This window comes from Hesperophylax consimilis, chromosome 5 (genome assembly GCF_061612785.1).
Source record: "Hesperophylax consimilis isolate HC1 chromosome 5, BYU_Hcon_1.0, whole genome shotgun sequence".
In the NCBI taxonomy this organism is placed as follows: Eukaryota; Metazoa; Arthropoda; class Insecta; order Trichoptera; family Limnephilidae; genus Hesperophylax; species Hesperophylax consimilis.
In genome coordinates, this window is record NC_142840.1 from 42,268,003 (window position 1) to 42,291,811 (window position 23,809).

Consider the following 23,809-nt stretch of genomic DNA (forward strand, 5'->3'; position numbering starts at 1 on the left):
ATTCTTTTGGGCTGACAAAAGTATAATTCATACATCAATGATTGAGACTCTCCCCTGTCTCTTAGTATATTTTTCGCAAATAAATCTTAGTAAAATTGTTCAAGAAAAATTAAATCAAAATTTGATATTCTTTTTTGCTAACAATCCTACATACTTAATGAGAAGATAATATTAATTCCCAAATAACTATATCATAGGAACTTTGGCATAAAATACATATATTGTATCTTCTTCCTCCGTGAAATTGCATTTTCTACCTGCAAAGGTAAAAGATATTATAAACTGATATTTTTCTTAGCGATTTTTTTTCGGGAAATTGTCTTTAAAAAAATTGAAAAAGACACTCATTAAATAATTATTCACCTACTTTATAGTATGTCTGATTTATTCTTCACGTAATCAGTTCCAATTTCTGAATGTCACAAATTCAAAGTAAATTTGATTTCATTGAACCAGATTTCACGCAGGAGATTTCAACCAAAACTAGTATGTTTGATTTACCTCCTTAAAATTAAGAATGAAATCAAACTGTTTTTTGGTTGTTAAAAGGCAGTATTATCTGAAATTCCGCAGTTAGTCGTAAAACCGATCACATAAAGAAACTATGAAGTCAATAGTCAAAGATAGGACACGGGTTCACGTCCCGTTGGCGTCATGTCTCTTTTATCGGGAAATTATTCAATGTGGATGAGTGTTTCAGACTAGTAATTATTGCTTATAACATAATTGTTATCAATAGTTTTAGTTGTTGGCGATACAAGGTTAACTGGGCTACGTGCAAAAACGAGATTTAAAAAGTATTGGATAAACAACAGTAAATTACAAGTTTATGAAAAGCAGCCGTTTCAGTTGACTGACGGATGCTGACAAATAAATATATTATTTCACTTTATATTGAAACAATTTAACTAGGTAGAGTGATTATAATACAGGGTCCGACAGGAGGATATATTTTGGAACGTATAAAAAGTAAGATGTTAACATATTGTTCACAATAATCAATGATGGAAAATTAATAAAGAGACTCAAATGCTGATTCCAGCAGTAGAAATAAGAAAAAATAATGTTGAAATCGCCCAAAATCCAATATTATTATTCACTTTATATTTTCAAACAGCTCGCAGAACCATAAGAAGAAAATACCGTTTTGGGTTTCAAAAGGCGCAACATTTCAATTTGCTCCAGGCGCCATTTGGATTTGGGCCATTTTGGAGGAGGCCCACCACTTCCCCGCCCTGTTTTAGGTACTGATGGTACCCCTTCAGAGCTCTCGCAAGGACGCTAATTTTTTAAAAAACGAATCTACATTTAAAATTTCAAAACAAGACCTCCAAAATGTCCATGCATACGTTGTTATTCGCAGTATGCAAGTGCTGTGTTTTAATAATTTTAGTAAGTTCTATTCTACTTGGTTAATATAATAAAAACACATTTACAAAATGTCAACAATAGGTAGAGAAGAATTAAAATAATACACAGCCACCTACAAAGAGAACAAAAAAGAAAAATGGTAAAGTATGCGCCTCTTTCTGTGGTGAAGGGGGTGTCGATACCCACTAACAGGCAGACCTAGGGAGAGAAAGCTGGGCGTTGGATCGGCTTCACGAGAATCAGGTTCCGCGCCCCTAAGCCAGGAAACCGGTTGTGCCTCGACGAGAAGTGTGAGTTGGGGTTGGGAATATCCCGAAGACCATGAGGAGAAAGCGTCGGAATACCTGGAGGCAGGGCGGAAGGTCGCCAATCCACGTTCGGCCCATCCTCAATCCAGTTCCTGACCTCAGGGGAGGCGCTGCGAGCAGACGATGACACAGATCCCTCATCGTGATTTGATCTTGAAGTTTGATATGCACGGACGAGGTCTTCTGTCACCCCAGAGTTGGGGTACGCCGGACTGACACAAGAAAAATATAAGTTCAGTGCTACTACCAGCAAGCAGGTCACTCTATAGTAGAAAAGAAAGAACAAGATACAAAGCAGTGTATAAAAATAAAAGAAAATCTTAAAAAAATTATAAGCAGAATCAGTCTGTTACAAAATATCCAAAATAACCTGCAATAAGAGATAGAAAGTAAACATTAGATGCAAATAATAAACATTAGTATAATCAGGAACAGAAAATTTGTAGAATGCTAATTAATACAGTAAATAAACAGAAAGAAAAAGAAAAAAAAACAGTTATAAATATGTACATGAAAACAATTGTCTCGCAGTCCATTGTGTCCAGGAGCAACACCTGGCGTTAAAGCTATCGATTTTAGTCTAGTACTCGACTCTAAGATCAGACCATCTCTCAACCCAGATCTTTGTATACTTCCTCAGACACTCGAAATTCACTTTGTTCGAGACGAGATCGGAGTTCCAAACCGGTCTCGTTGTTACTTCCAAACCGGCCAATAATTCATCTCTTGCATCCATCATAATCTCACAGTGCCACAAAATGTGCTCAGCGGTTTGATCAGAACTACCACACGCGCAGTTTGGATGTGGGGACAGGGAGAGTCTATGTAGTCTCCCCCTGAACTCACCATGTCCTGACAAAATTTGGGTCATGTGATGATCCAATTTAATGTGGGCTTCTTCCATTCTGATTTTAACTGATGGGAAGAAGGAGAAAGTCCATCTTCCCATATTCGACCTATCCCAGCGAGATTGCCACTCGTTGAGTGACAAATCACTCATTTGTCTAAGCAGTCCAGGAAGAGTCCCGACACCGCCTGGCGTAAGAGTTACGCCGAGATGGGTAGCGGGGAGTCCCCTGGTCAACTTTTTCTTCGTTAAAACCTCCCTAATTTCTAGATCGATTGGCAAAATACCGGCCAACACGGGCAAAGCGTCTGAAGCAACGGTTCTATAAGCACCGGAGAGCGCCAGCAAGGGGGTTCGCTGACCCCTCTTGAGAGCCGAGAGTATAAGCGAATTCCCCAAACGGTGCTCCCACACAGAGGCAGCATACGAGACTTGCGCCACGTATGTACCCCTATAAAGAAGTCGCAGCGCTGGGGATCGCAACCCCCACTCAGCTGTAGAGATTCTTCTCAGTTTCAAGAAGAGGGCCTGGGCCTTGCTGGAGACCTCTTTAACATGAGTTAAAAAGGAAGACGATCGATCTAGTGTTACACCAAGATATTTGACAGAGTCTGCAAATTGAATAGTGGAGGCTCCCATTCTGATGAAAGGATTTCTTCCTCTACTGAGGGTGCCTTTCATCAAGAGTCCCACGGTCTTTTGGGGGGCAAAGTTCAACTTGTTCCTCTCACCCCAACTGAGGATTGCTCGCAAACCTTCTTCAGCCTTTCTTTCCACTTCCCTTCTGCTGTCCCCCGAGACCAGATACAACTTATCATCAGCGTAGTCGACCGATGTGCATCCTTCAGGAAAGGGTAACCTGGAGGAGTCATCAAAATTTATATTCCAATATTTAGGTGCCAATATGGAGCCTTGTGGGCATCCCTTATCAACCTTACGCACTATTTTCTGATCACCATAAACGATCTCTATTGTGCGATCATTTAAGTAATCGCAGTTGATTTTAAAAAGGTCTGGTGGGCAGCCTCTATTTTTAATTTTTGTGATCAACATCGGCCACCACGCGTGATCGAAGGCACCAGTTATATCTAAGAAGATTCCAATGACATACTTCTTTGGACAGACCTTCACCCATTCAAGCGCATACATAATGGCGTGCTCGGTAGATTTCCCAGGGACGAAGCCAAATTGTCGCTCACATGCTGGTGAAAGATATTGCTGCAACCTGTTATTTATTAGTGTTTCCAAAATTTTGCTGAAAACAGGCAAAAGGGTGATTGGACGGTAGGCCTTCACGTCCGTCCTGAGTTTGTCGTTTCCCTTTGGGATAATCTTGAGCACACCTCACTTCCATTCCGTAGGGAAAACTCCTCTACGCAGACATGTTTCCATAACCTGGAACAACTCTTCCTTGGCATGGATCCAGACGTTCTTCGCTATTATACCATTAAGACGATCGTGCCCTGGTGCCTTCTTCGGACCCAAACCCTTAATTATAACATCAATTTCAGCCTTAGTTACTTTTAGCGTTCTATCCTCACTGGCGAGGATCCTAGGTTGAAGCCGTGACAGAGCTCTTATCTGTTTGTGGTGGTCGTTTTCCCCGATTACTGAGTCTAATGGAACTAATTTATCCAACAAGGTGTTTAGTGTGCTGGTCACATCGGTACTCTCAGAGTTCCCAGAGGGATTATCCGATATGACGCTAGTCAAATACCGGTCAGAACCTTTTCCCGTTTTTTCGATTGCGCTGTGGATTTCCCACGGGTTGGCGTTACCCACTTGTTTTACCCAATTGTGCCATGCAGTTCGTTTTGCCGAGAGGATAGATAATTTGAAAGCTTTCCTGGCCCTACTGACACGAGTCTTAAGAGATGTGAGCATCTCTTGCGTGCCACCAGTCCTCTTTAGGGATCCAAGTGCCCTAAAAGCCCTCTTATAGTCCCCCTTCAGCAAAGTCAACTCACTCGACCACCACGGCGTTCTAATAGCGGTTTTTGGGTTTGATCTTCCCAAAGACCTTTCAGCAGCTGACACAACGGCTGCGTTAAAGTAATTTCCCAAATTATCCGGATCGTTTGCTGCTACGTTGTGAAATCCCCTTAGAGTGTCACGTAGAGCCTCCCCAAAGTTATCCCAATTCGCCCCTGTGGTTTTGAAGTTCCAGGAGGTTTTCGGAGCATGGGTCTTTTGGACCCCCACAGCAAAAGTAATTAATCTATGATCGGAGACAATTGCGCTATCATGGACCTTCCAGTTTGACATCCTGGTCGCAACTGATCCAGAGCAAAGAGTTAGATCTATGTTGCTCTCCCCATGTATGTTTGCGAATGTGGTTAAGTGACAGTTTTCATTTAATAGTAATAGACCTTGCGCAGCAATTAGATCCTCAACGGCGTCTGATCGTTCCGTTCTATGATTATTATCGTCAAACCACATTGGGGAGCGAGCATTAAAGTCACCTCCAATAACTATGTTACGGCCTTTAAGCGCGTTAAGGGCGCGCGTCAAGCTCAGAATGTGTGGTCCGACAGGGTTGCTATATTTAAAGTAGACTGAGATTAGAATAATCTCAGTCTGGCCAAAATTAATAGATACACAGGTTTGGTATTCGTTCGACAGGCCAACCAGGAGGAGGGGGCTGATCAATGTGGTATTGACCAGGACACCCGCCCCCGGTGATCTGCCTACTTCAAGCACCGCCCCTGGATGACTTACTGGTGTTCTCCCTTGCCAGGTGTATTGCTCCTGGATGAGCATAAGATCGATTTTCAGGTCGGACATGACCTTCAGCGCCTCGAGCGTAGCTGCCCGAGATCTCTGGAGGTTGATCTGACCTATGGTAAAGAGAGGGTTAACGGCCATAATCAGTCATTCTGACCTGAGCGTTTATGGCAGCCAACTGGGCCGGGCATTGTCTGTCTCCTGTTGTGTGGTTGGACGGCTTCTTGAAACGGCTACAAGTAGCACAGACAGCCGCTTTGCCTTTGTTGGGGCAGACTTCGAAATCATGTCCAGTTGTTGCACAATGTCTGCAGATGGCGGTTTCCTGTGTACAAACCTTCGAAATATGACCATACAAATGGCATTTGAAGCATCTAGTGGCTCCAACGAAATCTCTAACCCTACAAGAATTCCAACCAAGGAAACAATGGCCACTGTCGATTAGAATTTTCCTGGCCTCGGGATGGCAGGTTAAGATCATGTTCATATACGGCCCGTCCCTCTTTCCGAAGAGCGAGACTCGTCGCATGGTCCTTATGTGATCTTCCTTGGTGAGGCTACCTTTATCTGAAATGTTATTAGTATAAATTTCCTCAAAAAGGGCCACGTCTGAGCTTGATTCTCCTCTTGGGACGTCATACAAAACGATTTTGGGTAATCTGCCTTGGGGGGAGATCATCTTAATTCCTTGGGCGCTTAGTTTTTCTTCAGCCTTTTTGATGTTATCTAGACCTCCAAGAGAGGTGGTCTGTAAGGCCAGGCCAGCTCCCTTTATCTTACGAGTGCGCACCACTTGAAAGCCGTCCTTTTTAGGATCTAGAATTTCTGTGAGCGCTTTCTGTAGTTGTTCAGAAGTTTTACCCTCCGCGATCGAAGGGTAAAACAGCACCGTAGGTTGTTTTTGAGGTGTTGGTCGCTCTAACCCATTAAGTACAATGGTCTGTGATGCTGGGGCTCCCGAGGCTACACTGACATAACTCCTTCTTTGTGGTACAGTGACAGGCGGTTGTACTATGATTTTGTCCATTTTATCTGACATCTTTTGTTGAGCTTCCAAAAGTTCCTCAATGGTTGCACCTCTCGTTTTTACTTTTGTAAGTTCAATCGTCATGGAGGTCAAATCCGTCATGAGTGCATCTACCAAGGTGGTAATTTCCGTTTTGTCGGTTTTATTTAATCTATTGCTGCCATCATTAATAATTCTAACAATCCTCATCAGTTTTTCCATAGAGGGGATAATCCGTTCTTGTTCGCTATTAGGTGAATCATTAATTCTGGCACGTTTCCTATTTTCCTGGTTAGGTGAGTTTTCGATCGAAACTATGGTAGGGTTTGGTTGGTCATCAAGTAGCACGACTTGCTTGTCGCCTTTGTCTCTTTTATCACTCTTATTTTTTTTTCGTGGTTTCTTGTTTTTTTTATTGACAAATTCCATGAATTCTTTGATATTGTGAGTGGATATGGTTCCAGTAGACGTACCAGGTTGTTCTGAACCTGCGACATGCTTGTCACCATTGTCTTTATCATCCATTTTGTTCTTTCCAGAAATGAATTCCATAAACTGACTCAAACTGAGCTCCGCTTCTTCATCGCTTGAAATTTCATTCGTTGAGGACATTGTTTTCGAAAATTTGGGGAAAAATTTCCCTAAAAAAGGGAGAAATTTTTTCACTAGAAATCACATAAAATGTTCAAATACTTAATATCATTAAGCGAAAATATATTTACTAAATATGATAAATGGAAGCACCAAAAAAAAAAAATATATATATATTTATTAAAATTAATTAAATAACTAAAGAGAGCCTGTCTAGTTCACTGGTTTCTGTGGAGAAAAAAAAAACATGGCCGGCGCCAAAAATGTCGAGTAATTAAAATCTTAAAAATAAGATTAAGTGTACAACCACTACACCGAACTGGGTATGGGGGGTGTCAAACGACGCAGGAAAATTTCCCGGGTCCGGATGACCGTGGTCACAAGTTAAAAAGAGCACTTAAAGGTAATTAAATTATTAAAAAAAAAACAGTTTTAACACAAGTGTGATGAATTGTCATTGTGATGAATTGTCTGAAACACTCAACACAATAAAAACAACACTGAAATTGTATTAAGAGGATCACACGCAGATTCTACCTGCGTAGATTTTGACGGCGCACTTTTTAGTGTTATATTTGTCTCTCTAACACTATTATTACTAAAGTTATTACACTATTTATATTCGTATATCACAAGGATTATATTAGGCCCTCTATTTTTGAGGACTTAAATTGTTGATAAAATGCACAATTGTTGAATCGGTTTTCAAATAGTTTTTTCCTATGCGTACCCGGGAAAAACGCGCACACAAGGGTTACCCTTAGGGGAACCTAAGGGATACGGGGGCACTTGGATGGCACCCAAACGGGAAGTTTGAATGCCAAATTGTTACTTTGAAAACTAAAAATACTAAAAAAGCACGGTTTATACACTTAAGAACACTGAAAAAAAGCACAAGGCTTTAAGCCCGTCACTTATAATCCCGGTAACACACTTTTTTGTTCGATTTGCACGATATTAATGTTTTTTATGAGAAATATGGCGCTGAGCGAGAGAAAGTTTGACAGATCTGCTCAAAGGCGAGAACTGAACGGGGATTTGGGCCAGGGGGTTGGACATAGTTAGTTTCTGATTTCACCGTCAACAAGTTTTCGATGATTAAGTAAGCAAGGTAGATTTTGACTGACACTGGCCATAACTGTAATTTAATTCCACAAGTCAAGTTGTCGGACCCTGTACAATAATATTAATAAACATGAAACTAAATGTCTTAAATTTTTTGTATACAAAACAAACGCACAGAGATCCTTTGATAAACATACATTAATTTATATCATAGTCTAGTAAATAGAGTTGCGTTATCTCAATTTGAAGATTTAAACTGTGAACAGTATATAAAGACATGAATTTCTACAATAGTCACCATAACGGTAAATCAAAGCTTTCAAATGGCGTTCTCTTTTAAGTGTTCTCTTTTGGTAAGTAAAATAATTAAATAGGTATATATATATAGGCATCAATTAAAAGAACCTATACAATTTGTAAATTTAATAAATAATTAATTACGAAACATTTTCAGGTTCTCGCACTGTTAATCTGGGAGTCTGATTCTCAAATAACGAATTGTAATGGAAAAACATTTTTATGTCTTAGTCTACAATCGTATGTTCGATGCGTCGCCGGTCCATTTGGTGTGTTTAGACCTACGATGTCATTTGGTGTTTGTGCTGCGGGTACACGATGTTTAAATACAGCCCCGAGACCGTGCACTCTGAATCCAATTAGCACCACCACCAACCATCCAACCACGGTAGCCCCTACAACAACCAAGAAACAAACAACCACGATAGCACCTACTACTGCCAAGAAACCGACAACTACGGTTTCTCCGATAAGTACAATAGCTCCTACAACTATCAAGATACCGTTAACAACGGCAGTTCCTACAACTACAAATAAAGCGACGACAATTCCTTCTATAACAACTAAAATAAGTCAAGTAACTACGACAGCGCCTACAACTACTAAGAAATCAACAACCACGGTAGCTCCAATAACTTCCGAAAACCCAACTACTAAATTATTTCCTACGACTACTACGAAACCAACAACCACGGTGGCTCCAACAACGACCGAGAACCCAACTACAAAATTAGCTACTACAACTACTACGAAACCAATAACAACGAGAACTCCAACTACTAAGAAACCAACAACTACGGTGGCTCCAACAACGACCGAGAACCCGACTACAAAATTAGCTACCACAACTACTACGAAACCAATAACAACGAGAACTCCAACTACTAAGAAACCAACAACCACGGTGGCTCCAACAACGACCGAGAACCCGACTACAAAATTAGCTACCACAACTACTACGAAACCAATAACAACGAGAACTCCTACAACTACTAACAAACCCACAACCACAGTAGCTCTAACAACTACCGAAAACAAAACTACTAGATTAGCTCCCACAACTACTACGGCACAAATAACAATGAGAACTTCTACAACTACTAAGCAAACAACAACCGCGAGAGCTTCTACAACTACTAAGAAAACAATAACTACAAAATCTCCAACGACAACAAAGAAAGCAACAACCACAAGACGTCCTGTATCTGTAAGTTCTACAAATAGAATAACGACAAGACGGACTCTTCCGAAATCTACTAAACACCATGGACATGGTAGTCATGAACACGGTAGTCATGAACACGGTAGTCATGAACACCATGGACACGGTAGTCATGAACACCATGGACGCGGTAGTCATGAACACCATGGACATGGTCACGTTCATCACGGATCATCCTCACACGAAAATAATCACCATTCAATACCAGTCATTCATCCCCCGATCAAGATACCTATCCATCTACCAATAATTAAACCAATCCCTCGTCCATCTCTTAAACCACTTTCTCCACCAATTATAAAACCAATCTCTTTTCCAACTATCAAACCACCTTCCCCTGCAATTATTAAACCCTTCCCTCTTCCGATCACAAAACAAATTCAACTTCCAATTATTAAACTAAACCCTTTGCCGATTAAACCAATCATTCTACCAACTATTAAACCAATTTCTCCATCGGTTATTAAACTAATACCTCCTCCGATTCTTACTAAACCAATTTATCCACAAATTGTTAATCCAACCCCTCATCCAATTAAACCAATTCCTCTTCCAATACTTAAGCCAATTTCACGACCAATCATTTTACCAATTCCTTCTCCAACCATCAGACCAATTTATCTTCCTACCATTAAACGAATTCCTCCACCAATAAAGCAAATCCTTCTTCCAAGTATTTAAACCACGCCAAAAAACTGATCAAACGATTGGTATCACAAATTGCCAGATACCTCATATTCATGCGAGGCTTTTATCAGATGTGTAACTTTAATAATGTTACATTTAAAAAGAAAATTTATTTTTAAATTGTAATTCTTAATTTGTATGTGTATAAGTATTTCAATAAACAGCATTTAAAAAAAATCATTTCATTCTGCATTTTTTATTAATTCCTAACGATGGTAATACACATGCTTAAGAAAACTACCCTCCCTCCAGTAGGTGAGGTCTAATTACGGTCTTCGATAGTATGGCGACGCCTGCAACCATAAATTTTAATTTTAGATAGGTATATTAATTAAAAAAAATGTAAAGAAAAAAACTATTACGATGACCGCAGCGAGAGAGATTCAGTCTAAGAATCAATAACTGATGTGTTTTCTAAACCACATTGTAGATTAATTTGATCATACACGATGTCCTTCGGATGTCTCGGGGTAAAGTGCAGTAACTTCGGGCATAATTCTGAGGTAATTTAAATTAATTTTTAAATCAATCTCCCCAATAAAGACTCCATTGAAATGCTTGGAGTTACTATATCAGACCAGCTCAAGTATCGGGGATCCATAGAAGCCCGAGTAAATCAGGCCTCCAAAAAGTTGGGCGTCTTGTACAGGGCTCGGATATTCTTCAACAGTGACCAGCTGCTGACCCTGTACAAGTCTCAAGTCCGCCCAACTATTGAATTTGGGAGCCACCTTTGGGCTGGTGCCCCAAAATACAATAAACCTGCTTGAATCTGTGCAAAGGAGAGCGATCCGTCTGATTGACAATCCGTTGTTAACAGACCGATTGCCTTCTCTAATGCATAGACGCAATGTAGGCATGCTGTGTCTGTTCTACAGGTATTTCAATGGAGCCTGCTCCAAGGAGCTAGCAGCATTGATTCCTGATGCACCGGTGCACGTGCGCGAAACTCGACGGACACGAACTGAACACCCGTTCACGGTTGACGTTGGCTTCATGAGAACGGGCCGTTTTTACGACTCGTTTTTGTGTAAGTCGGCTCGTATGTGGAACGAGCTACCGGCATCTGTTTTTCCTCCCTCCTATAATCCGAGCCTCTTCAAGGCCCGCATTAACAAATCCCTTCCTACAGCCCCTACCTTATTCCGCCTCACAACGCCGCCCAACCGGGTGGTGACATAGTTCCCCTGTCTGTACACTGCACAGGCAGGGACACTCTTGTGAGGTGTCACATAAAAAAAAAATAAAAATAAAAAAAAATAAAAAAAAATTTTCCGTTCAAGCCTTTACCTGAAAAGTATCTTAAATCCGGAGCTCTTATTGGGACACCATTCATTTTCCAAATTCCAAAAGAAACGTTTTAAGAGGAACGGTTTTTTCAGACAAAACTTAAATTTGGATTCGAGACTTTTATTTTATAAAATTAAAGCATTAAAATAGCCATATCTTAAATTTATTTTCGCTTTGATACCTATCTCTATATCTATACATATCTCTATATCTATAATCGTTAATCAAAATCAAAAATCTCCAAAAGTTCTTCACTGATTGCTTTGATTGCTTTGACACAATGTTGCATTTGAACTCGCCTATGTTTTTATATTATGTGGATATCACCTGTGCGTGGTAAAAATAGGCTTTTTGAAAAATAGCTTAATCTGTTGGACAAACATGTTTATTTTTTAAACAGCGACTTCTGTTGGACGTAAAAGCAACACCCGCTATTGTTTCTCTATCTGCACAGACAGACTGAGCCACAGCAACGCGTGGCAAAGTAAAGCTAGTTGATAATAATTTTAATTTAGTATTTGTATTTTAGTTTTTATATATTTTAGTTACTACTCGATTATTTTATGTTGAATTATAAAAGTTTTTTGAAATTTACATAATTGTGATATTTCAATATTTACATATATTATGAAATAATTAACTATTTCATGAAATTTTAATTTTAATTTTGTTGTAATAATAAGTAATAAATCACCTCTCATTATAATAAATATATTTTTGTCTAGAAGCACTTATTTGTCTATTTTTGAAATCGTTGATTTTAATTATTCTGGGGATAACTTTTAGTGTCATATAACTACTAAATTAATAAATAGTAGTTATATATACCAAAGCTATATATTCTACTAAACAAAATCTCAAATATAAACAACATTGTAAACTGTTCCAGAATATTTTATGAAGAGACAAAAAATCGAAAATTTATTACATTTTTTCAAACTTCGAAGGACCCCCGGAGCCTAAAGGAATGTTATGTTTTTTTTTTTAAATCTATATTAGTTTGATGTTGTAGATACAACTTCCATTTATTATTTGGTCGATTTTGGGTCCAACCCTTTATATTATATTTGTATCAATAATGAAAAAAATATTTAAATATGTAAGACACTTTGTATATGCTGACGACACTGCTCTTGTCATATCTGATGAACAATTATCCATTGCGATTAAATATATGCAACATGAATTTACGTCCCTGATAAAATGGTCACGTGACGCAGGTCTAATCATTAATACCAAGAAAACTAAATTGATGCACATACGGTCTCCACATGCTTCATTTCAGATCATGCCTAAAATAATTTCACATAACTTTATATGTATTCATCAAAACATTTTACAGCCCTGTATGTGTGAAAGTATTAAACTGGTAAATGAATACGTTTATTTGGGGGTGACTGTTGATTGTCATTTCAAATGGGATACACAAATAAACAAAACTTGCAAGCGGCTGAGAGCGATAGTGGGTAGGATATGCAAACTGAAATGTTTCGTTCCGGTGAATATTTTAAAAATTATTTATCTATCACTCGCAGAATCAACTTTACGGTATGGTTTAACTACTTGGGGTCACTCTTGTAAAACTAATTTAAACCACCTGCAATCAGTACAAAATTCTATGGTTAAGTTATTAGCTCAAAAACATATTTTTTCACAGAGACGAAACATATCATTGTTGTATCGGAATTTAACAATATTACCGGTGCAGGCCTTATTATGGTACAAAATATTGATTCAACATATATCTGAGTCTGATTATAAAAGGAAAGTGGAACATGAATATAATACAAGGTTTACAAAGAATGAAGGAATGCTTGTTCCAAAATATAATAATAAATACGGACGGCGAACCCTAGAATTTAACGTGCCAAAAATGCTTAACATGTTACCCATTAATATAAAAAATTGCGATTCTACAAATAGATTGAGATATATGCTGAAACAGTGGTTACTAAATAGAGATAGTTTATATTAATTTAGGTGTGTTAATTGTATAGTTATAGTAATAATAGTATGTGTGTATGTATGTAATTGATCATTAACATCCTGTTGACAAACTGCTTTATTGCAGTTTAACGGGATTGTAGCTTGAAAACCAATAAAAAAATTTACTTTTTTATTTTAACTTTTCCATATACATTTAAATATTGTTATCCCTGTAGAATAACCTACACTTTCTATTATGTCTTCACGGTGTAAATGTATAAATGCGTTGTAATTTATATTTTAGTTATAGTTATGCATGTATCAAAAAATATTTAAATACCCATTTATGTATCCAATACGTCTGTCTCGACACACGTATATCCTAGTGAGACAGATATCGAAAAACACATGTAAAAAAAACAGCTGAATTAAAAATAAATAAATAAAAATAAATTGTGAAAAAAATCAGCCCACACAATAGCAGGTGGGATTTCGCCTCCTCTGCAGATAGTCTTCGTCGGTTGCGGTCCTTTGCCACTCGCCTTCGTCCTCCGTCCTTCCGGTCCTGCTACAATCCTCCTTCACGCAGTTTAGCCAATTCTTCTTTGGTCTGCCTTCCACCGGGGCACCATTATTTGTTGAGCAACCGCCCATCGATCGACCGTCCAGAACAGCCCATCGCAGTCTTTGGGACCTAATAACCTTACAATGGTAATATGATCTATTAGGTCCCAGAACAGCCCATCGCAGTCTTTGGGACCTAATAACCTTACAGTGGTAATATGATCTATTAGGTCCCAGAACTGCCCATCGCAGTCTTTGGGACCTAATAACCTTACAGTGGTAATATGATCTATTAGGTCCCAGAACAGCCCATCGCAGTCTTTGGGACCTAATAACCTTACAGTGGTAATATGATCTATTAGGTCCCAGAACAGCCCATCGCAGTCTTTGGGACCTAATAACCTTACAGTGGTAATATGATCTATTAGGTCCCAGAACAGCCCATCGCAGTCTTTGGGACCTAATAACCTTACAATGGTAATATGATCTATTAGGTTGTCAAGTTCACGATTCGTTACCCTGTAAGATCAATTTTCTAGCGCAGGTCCAAAGTATTTAGTTTGGTCCTTTTGCCAAGTATTTTCGACCCCAGTCCAGTAGTCCCTTATTATAGGTGGAACCAAAGATATTAGAAGAACGAGATGTGCTATGAGCAATTCATACTGTGTGGAATTGTTTTGCCCAGTGTCGCCGGTTTTGTTCACCAATACTACTGCACACCTTCGCTTGCGCTAATATACGTCCCGATAGTATTCAAAGGTACTACTCCGCCTACGGTCCTGCGGCCAACATAGCATATCTCGTTCTTCTAATATCTTTGGGTGGAACCATCTGCTTCCAACCAGTAATGTACGCAGCATGTTTAACTATGTTGGTACTTCCTTCATTTTGTGTGAATCGGGTATTATGTACCAACACATATGAGTTACACCACTTTCAATGAGACAACTTACAAAATCACAGTAATTATGGAGTAATTTTAATTCTAAGCCAAAATTGTATTCGGCTTTGGTCAGATTACCGTTTGCTAACTAGCCACCTAATCAGGCTTTTGCGTTTCGAATCAGCTGAAAGCTTGTTAGTCTTATAAACGTAAGTTGTTGGTGATTCTGCAAGGTGTAATATTTACGATTTCGTCTGAATTTCTCTACGTTTTGCATTTATAATGTGGTGATATTTAATGCGTACGTGTATCAACATTAGCGCGTACGTGCATTGTAGCATTGTAGCATTGTAGCAGTTACGAATAACACAATTTACCTATTCATGAATTTACGCGATGTCTTTTCACACATTTGGCCCTGATTCGCATAGAGCATTGACTTTTAAAGATGTGTTATCATATTAACCTCTCACAATCATAATAATGGCCTCCCCGGCTCCTGTCCCCATCCATTCACCGCTAGTCTTCAGTCCTGGTCCAATTGTCTTTTATTCAGTTTTTTTATCTGCCTCTGGGTTACTTCCACTTGGTCACCTATCATCTGGCATTCTCTTTGCATAGCAAGCCTATTATCATTTCAGTGTCATAGTTTCACTGTCATAAATCATTCGAGAGTTTAACCTCTTATAGCCCGATGAGGAGGAGCTAGGACGGTAGCCGTCTGTATTAAAACACGCGGAATCATATTTATACGTTTTCTCCTAAACTTTCGCAACTAATTTTGAGAGACCTTTTTGACTGTGATTATTTTTCAATATTTTTAACAGCTGCGTATGATTTAACAATTTTTCATCCGTTCCTCCTGGAATACTTGAATTATTCTACTGACTATACATTGTAAACAAATTTTGTTTTCTGAAAGCTTGAACATGAATTAACCTGAACCATGCAGTTTTAGAGAATAGCGGCCAAGTTAGAAATTAGATAAATGGATGAAATATTTTTCCAGACACTTCATATAAGACCTGGAATTTAGCACAAGATTTTAAAAATAAACCAATAATAATGTCGCCCATCTGCACTATTTACTGTTATTACTGGATTAAACGCGTCATTAAGGGACTGAGACGACAGAAGAGAAATGTATGTAGGTACGTAGGTAGAAATTACGTAGGCAATATGTTGTTATTACAATGCTAAATGCTAAAATAATCTACAAGTGTGTTACATTTATTTATATGGATAAAATATAGTCATACATGATTTTTCAATGGAAATTCCCGTGTTGAGACAGATGTAGGAGTTTACATGTAATTGGATTTTATTTTAAAAATTAATATTCATGGGTGAGTAGTGATTTCCAATGAATGTATTGTTTTAGTAACTCTTCAAATTTGGGATCATTGCATTTTGACAAACTAGGCATTGTGTCATTTCGCTGCAACTTAAAAAAACATCCTTCTGACTTCTTCTCGTATCACTGTTATAAGCATCTTGACGTGCACCTGATACATTTGATCATACCATGTTTTCCTCCTTTATATTCCTGTTGTTTAAATGATTAAATTAAACACTATAAGCAAATTTTCATTTTTAAAACTTGTTAAATTTTTTATTTTTTCTCCAAGGAAAAAATGGGTACTTTGTTTTCTAATGATTAGAAATGGATCTAATTCTCATTACATAATACCATTGACTCGATCTTAAGAAGATGTGAATCAACCGTAAAAGGTTATTCCTCTTTCTTCGTTACTTTGAGTAAAAGGAAAGAGGAAAAACAAACACTCAGAGAAATCACAAATATTGTACGAGTATATATGAGTGCACAAAATGAGTATTCTAATGATGTGAGCCATAACCCCATAACCATGGTTCATTAAGGGTGTAATTGCCAGGATATTTGGATTAAATGGAAATACACGACGTTTCAACCACATTTGAAAAAGATTGAAACGTTTTATTTAACTTTCCGCTACCAAGTTGGTCAAGGTTTGCATGTCATAAAGATGATATTCTTTTTACCAAGGGAGCCTTTTTGTGTTTTACGTTATAATTGTATTTATTTAATAACATATTCTTTAGTGAAAATGTGAGTTAGAGTTTACTTTCATTATCTTAATAATAAACAGCTGGGTCCTTGAGTGACTGAGCGTGTAAATAAAACGTACAGAGAATAATTATTAATATTAAATGTCTCACGAAACTATATAAAGACAATTTCTTGGACAGACCATTCAGACTCCACTGATACACCTAATCAAACAACATACGAACTCGTTGCCAAACACAATCATGAAGAACGTACTCTTTTTTACACTTTCAGTAAGTCATATATTTTCTTAATGCTTTTTAAATTAATTAAAGATTATTGAAAATAACTGAACAAGAATTTCCTCATTGTACCTATTTTGTTTTATTTAAATTACGACCGAATAAAGTCAACATTGATATTTATTAATTTATTGTTTATGTTTTCAAAATAATGTAGATGTGTAGACTAAGTGTGTTGTAGCTACAACCGTGTTCACTAAGTGTGTTGTAGCTACATCCACGTTCACTAAACGAGAAATTTACCCTTGCGTATTTATATTAACAACTGTTATCAAGCCTTATGTTCTCTAGTATTATGATCTGCTATTCTTCAGATGAGCGGTGCCCCCTTTAAGGCTTTATTTTGGTGTTGTTTTATTTTATATTGCTTCTTTTACCAGGTCTGTCTGGTGTTCACCATGGTCAGCAGTCAACAGAGTTGCAATGGCAAAGGGTTTCTTTGCTTGAACTCATCGGATTTCCTCATCTGCGTAGACGATGGAAAAGGCCAAACACAAACGATTGACAACAATGTCCAGAAGTGCCCAGCCCTGACTGCTTGCAAGAACACAAACGATCTGGAATGCACGGCAGCTTGAGAACAATACTCATATTAGTATTATATTTCCAGTGTCCTCCTTTGCATATTATTATACGTTGAACCAAACCATTACAATATTAAAGTCTACACTGATGGACAAGATGGCCGTCAATCACGTCCAAAGGTAATTGCGAATACTATGTTGGATGTTTTGTAAGAATATGGTTATTTATATTTATAAGCACACTGAGGTTAATCTTTGCCAATTCGTACATTCCTGTACTTGTGAATTGAGTATATTGTTAAGATCAAAGATATGTGTATTAAAATAGGTGACCGGATAATCATAATCAAAATATCATCAAAATAATAATTCAACACACCAAAGTGGTATAAAGTCTTGAAAAGTGATGAAACAAAAATTAAGTTAAGTAGGCTACGTAGGTAACTATTAAATCTAGTTTTTGTTCAATCACTTTTAATGGATTTATATTACTTTTTAAAGGTATGTTGAGTTGCCATTTTGATTTGAGTTAATTGGAAACAATTTGTGGATTTCGCTATTATGATGTTATGTATGTATTTTCGTTAATGTAAGTTTAATTCGAAGTGAAATAAATTATAATGTGTTGATCTGCTGTGTTATTATTTACATTGATATAATCATTTGGGCTAAAATAGTTATTTTTATCACTTGTGCAAATCTTGAATAATGACAAATATTGAATGTACCAATAATTTATGACTCAGTGGAAACAGACTACACGAATTTTTCTAAAATAAAGCGTTATTCAACCACAAAATTAAGAATAGACAATTTGCACGAATTTTATAATGTTTTTACAATATTACGAAAATATCACAAAAAAAAGTTTAGTTAAATAATAAAAATAGAATGAATACGTTGATAGTGATTTGTTTTTGGGGTATTATGCCGTGTTGCGCTAACTCCTTCTTTAGGCAACGTTTCGGACAGCATTGCAGTGTCCATCATCAGGGCAGATGTGTGACCGTGAAAATCTCAAATCATTCCTGAATACGTTAAATTTGTATGCTCTTATTTTTAATCCGTTATAATAGTTTTTATTGTCATTTGGACATTCTAAGTATTAAATTATATATATTTACCCAAGTTAAGTACCCATTACGTACAAATGTCTTGGTAATTTCATGTGGGATGAAATTTATCATTCTTAGTGATGTAGATGTGAGTTTTGAGTAATAATAACAAAAATATACTAAGTAGGAAGAAGGTGTGTGGCGAGATGAAGAGAACATTTTTGAAAATGTTCTCTTAAAGCTCACGAATTGTAAAAGACTGTTAATAAAAGATTAATGAAAAATTAAGTGCAAATAATTTTGTTATGATTTATCACTCCATTTTTTTTAATAATTAAATCAAAGCCATTAAATAAATGCAGTGATTTGTCATTTTTTTAATGGTTATGTGGAAATCGAATTATTTCTTTTAAGAACATAATACAAATGGTTGCTTAATGTTGAATAGTGTTGAATAATGCAATACAATGCACGTATATAGTGGCTTGATTTTGGATAATGCAATACAATGCTCGTATATGGTGGCTTAATTTTGGATAATGCAATACGATGCACGTATATTATCTAGTATTAGTTATGTTGGGGCTATAGTCACTCGATAAAAGGAATTAATTGTGAAAAAAAAACATAAGATTTTATTTGGTTTAGGAGATTTGACCGGATTGTGTATTTTTTAAAAATTTTGTACCAAAATTAAATGAAAATTCACCATTAACAAACGGGTGATTATATGAGTTATCGTTTAGACACGAGTAAATAGAGCCACTTACAGAAATGGGGCTTATTTTATTTTATACTGAACAATATGCTGTTTTAATCACAATTAAATAAAGGGAGAAGAACATTAACTTTTTAGACTAATTTACGGTTGATAATTTTTTTATTCACTATTAATGATTTTTACAGACCTGTACAGATTTCGGAAAAAAATCGGTTTATGGGCGAAATTCCTAAAAAATAAAACTAGTTATTTTTATACTAACTTTGGGCCGGGGAATCCGAATCTACGCGAGTAGGCGCTACGAAGGGGGCACTTTCTTTTCTTTAGTTTTTAAATTTAGTTTTAGGGATAAATATTTTTGAGAGTTGGTAACACTGTATGTAATATCTTTGGTTATTTTTCTATGGATTTTATTGTCAAAACGTGTCGAAAATGGGGTATTGTATTTTGTTCTGCATCGAAAATTTTTAAGTCGTGTATTTCAGTTTATATTGCTTGCCCCAACCTAATTCTTTCGGATTCGGATTCCCCGGCCGAAAGTTAGTATAAAGAAAACTAGTTTTATTGTCAGAAAGCGTTCAAAATGGCCAGTTAAATTGTTTGTGCGTTGAAATTTTAAAGTCGTGTAATTCAGTTAATATTGCTTGCCGCAACCTTATTCTTCCAGATTCGGATTCCCCGGCCCAAAGTTAGTATAAAAATAACTAGTTTTATTTTTTAGGAATTTCGCCCATAAACCGAAGTTTACCCCAGATTTCTTACCTCGAAACAGGTTATTTAAATTATTTTTAGTAAAATGTGTTAAATTTAGTTCTTTGAAATTTGGGCCTGACCATTACAAACAAAAAACGGCCTATTTAAGTTTTCGTAATTCGAATTCGAAAAGGACTTTCAATCTATGTAATCACTACCAGCGCAAAGAGTACGTGTCTTTGTCTAATCAAGTACTAAATAATTTATAGGTCATTCGAATATATGTCTATTTTTATTGGAACAACTTTTCTTGTTATAACTTTGAAGTTTATACCTTAATATATTATTGAGAAGAAGATAATACTAGTAAATTTAAACGTACCATGAAACAGAACAAGACACAGAAAAATAATAAAGATTCTATTATAGATTAATGAGTTAATTGAGACCTTTATCTTTTTATTTTTCTGTGCATTGTTCTGTTTCATGTATCGTTTATATTTATTAGTATTATCTTCATCTACAATGATATTATTTTCTTCTTCACATTTATTTTTAAATTTTAGACTTCTACGAAAGTTGCCAAACTTTGAGAGGTAAATATTGTAACGGTGTCGCTTTATATCCACTACTTGTGTTCAATACATTATAATATTGTGATAGTTTTTTTGCATCTACATTTCGTATAAATTAAGGCGTTTAATAAGTATTTTATTTTTTTTTTTTTTATTTATTTGTTCGAGACACAAACAGGATATTTATAAAAACATTAATTATGGATTACAAAATAAAAAAAAAGTACAATTATAAATATCCCTAGACTAATGTGTCTGCAGCAATCACATTTGCACATTCACATAAGCAAACATGTAAAACAATGACAGTATTAACATACAAAACTTAAAACTTAATTACAAAGATTGAAGCACATAATAAGTAGAAAAATTTAAAGAGTATATATAAAAAAATTCTAAACCACTAAATTTTTTTTTTATTTATTTATTTTTCTTTTTTTTTTAAGTACAGAAATCGTGGAGATATTTCTTGAAATAAGTTATATTATTTGCAAAAATATCTATGACAGTGTGTGTTTTAGTAAGATGATCGTATGATACAGATGAGAATGTCTATGTCAGATGATGGTTTGCGATTCATTTTTAATACATTTGAATGATTTTTCGAGAATTGCATAAATGTCTTTATTTTTTAGTTACCCGAAATACCTACAATATTATTGTAGACATATCTAGAGTTCTAATAACTCATCTGGATTGATAAATAAAATTAAATACTTTTCATAATCCTAGCAATCTTCAAGCCTCTTTAGGTCTGCAAAAATGCTTTGAGCTACAGGAATTCATCTCAGTAACAGTTTTAACAATTTGTTTTATTGTAAAACTGTGACATTTCTATTAAGTTCTTAAAATTCTGATCGAAGTTCGCAATTCAATCGACGCCATCTCGACCTTGCAAGTTGCCAAGCTACCAGGACAAGAGTAGGTGCACGGCCACTTCCAAATGTCAGTGTCGTTTTGGAATATGCATCGAATATGCATATTATTTCATTTAAAAAGCGATGTATTATGGCTTCTGTATGCATTACCAAAGTGCCCAAAGTGCAATACCCTCTTAAAAATAATTACCCAACAGAACTTGTTTATATTTGTTTGTTGCATGCATTTAATGTACAAAGTTTTTACATAAAAAAAAAATAAGCAAAAAAACAAAATTTAATAAACCTTTAAATTACAATGGAGTTCTGCAAATTATACTTAACAATTTTAAAAAAAATTGTTAACTATTATCATTGAATGATAATAGTTAACGCGGGAATTTCTAGTCTTTGTAAAACGCCCTCAAAACTCCACTTTTAATTCTGACCGCAGCCAGCGGAGCTTCAGGGATTCACTTCGGGGTAGAGTTTTTCATTAACTTTAGGACATCTAAATAATGAATAGGTATATGCGCGCAGAAGTCGTCAAATAATGGCCACCAGAGGCGCGGTTAACTAAAGTTACCGGACCGTATTTATACATAATCATCATAATACAGGTACAGTAGGTACCGCAAAGTAATGTTTTGAAATATTTATCATATGCACAAAGGTAGGCCTTTGATTTTTTTTTTAAATTGTTAAGTATAATTTGCAGAACTCCATTGTAATTTAAAGGTTTATTAAATTTTGTTTTTTTGCTTATTTAAGTTTTGAGGGCGTTTTACAAAGACTAGAAATTCCCGATCTGATCGAGACATTCTTGACATAGGATTAAAATATCCAGTGTTATTGGCAAAAATTTCGGTCCAAAATAAGTTCATATTTCTAGTATATTTGGGCCTGGCGTAAAAATTGATTTGATTGACTAAGTTACTATTTACACGATTATCTACAATTTTGTAAAGCATTAAGAGGTCATTTATATTTCGTCTTTTAACTAAACTCTCTAGTTTGAAATTTGTAAGTCTTTGTTCATACCCATTTAGAAGATTTTTTTTTAAATTTAAAAGAAAATAAAAAAAAAATAAAAAAAATTTAAATTTTAAATTTTTTTTTTTTTTTTTTAAAGAAAAACAAACATTCCCGGGTTACGAATAACCCAACAATGTTTGAAAATCTCCTACTACCACCAAAGAAAGCCGAAAATGTTGCTTGTGTTGTGATGGAGGACTTAGCCAGCCGAGGAATCGAATACGCGACGCTCGGGTGAGACCCAAGCGCTATGCCCACTCAACCACTGACCGGTCGACATGGTGAGATGGTAGACACCGATCGATAAGACAAAATCCGTGTAAATTTTCTTTGGACAGATTCAAGTCTAGATACCTGTGTAAGTAATAACAACATTTGAGTAAACATAAACGACTAGTCCCGACAATTAGACAAATTTATCTGAGGCATTCTTGTTGCTTTGATATAAGAGCGCACCGAATGGAAGAAGATTGTTCTTCTTGATCAATTTTATTGATGTGACTTTTCCGAAACGATTCATTGGGTTTTCCAAAATTCTATATAATAGTTTTGTAACAATGTCTAATAAAATTCAATTAAGCAATAATATGCTGCAAAATTAATACAAAAAAAGAATTAATATTCTAAAATACACGAAAAGAAATATCGACTGTCAAACTGATATTATATTTATAAAGTTGATACCCATTCAGTTAGCCATTTAGACAAACTTTGACACATTAATAACACATACTTGGAGCAGGTGGATGAGTTTGTGTATTTAGGAAGTATGTTCTAGAGAGATGGGAAGGCTGAGAGAGATATTGAAAGAAGGGTAAATGCAGGTAATTCCATTAATGGAGGACTGAACGCCGTTGGCGCTAACAAAAAATTGTCCAAAGAAGCGAAGTTAGCAGTCCACAACGGAGTGCTGGTACCTACCTTGATGTATGGAAGTGAGGCATGGAACTGGCAAAGAAAGGATGAAAGTAGATTGAATGCTGTTGAAATGAGATCCCTGAGGCGTATGTGTGGTAAAACCATGTTTGATCGTGTGAGGAATATGGAGATCCGCAAAGAGTGCAAGGCTGATGTAAGCGTAATGAGTAAGATTAAGAAAGGGACGCTTAGATGGTTTGGGCATGTAGAGCGAATGAGCGAAGATAGGAGTGTAAGGAGGATATATGATGCAAATGCGAATGGTAGCAGAAGTCGGGGACGCCCGAGGAAGACATGGCACGATCAAGTGAATCAGATA

At 36.3% G+C, this 23,809-nt stretch overlaps 1 protein-coding gene across 1 annotated transcript; it reads left to right on the forward strand.

The window, feature by feature from the left end:
• Positions 1-8,240: 8,240 nt before the first annotated feature.
• On the forward strand, positions 8,241-10,183 carry LOC149423982 (uncharacterized). Its single transcript, XM_089632221.1, has 2 exons — positions 8,241-8,265; positions 8,367-10,183. The coding sequence occupies exon 2, from the start codon at positions 8,496-8,498 to the stop codon at positions 10,110-10,112; it is 1,617 nt and encodes a 538-aa protein (XP_089488347.1). The 5' UTR covers positions 8,241-8,265; positions 8,367-8,495; the 3' UTR covers positions 10,113-10,183.
• The last annotated feature ends 13,626 nt before the right edge of the window (positions 10,184-23,809 follow it).

Excerpts from the sequence above, each read along its gene's own strand:
- LOC149423982 (XM_089632221.1), top strand. The coding sequence starts at position 8,496 with ATGTCATTTGGTGTTTGTGCTGCGGGTACACGATGTTTAAATACAGCC.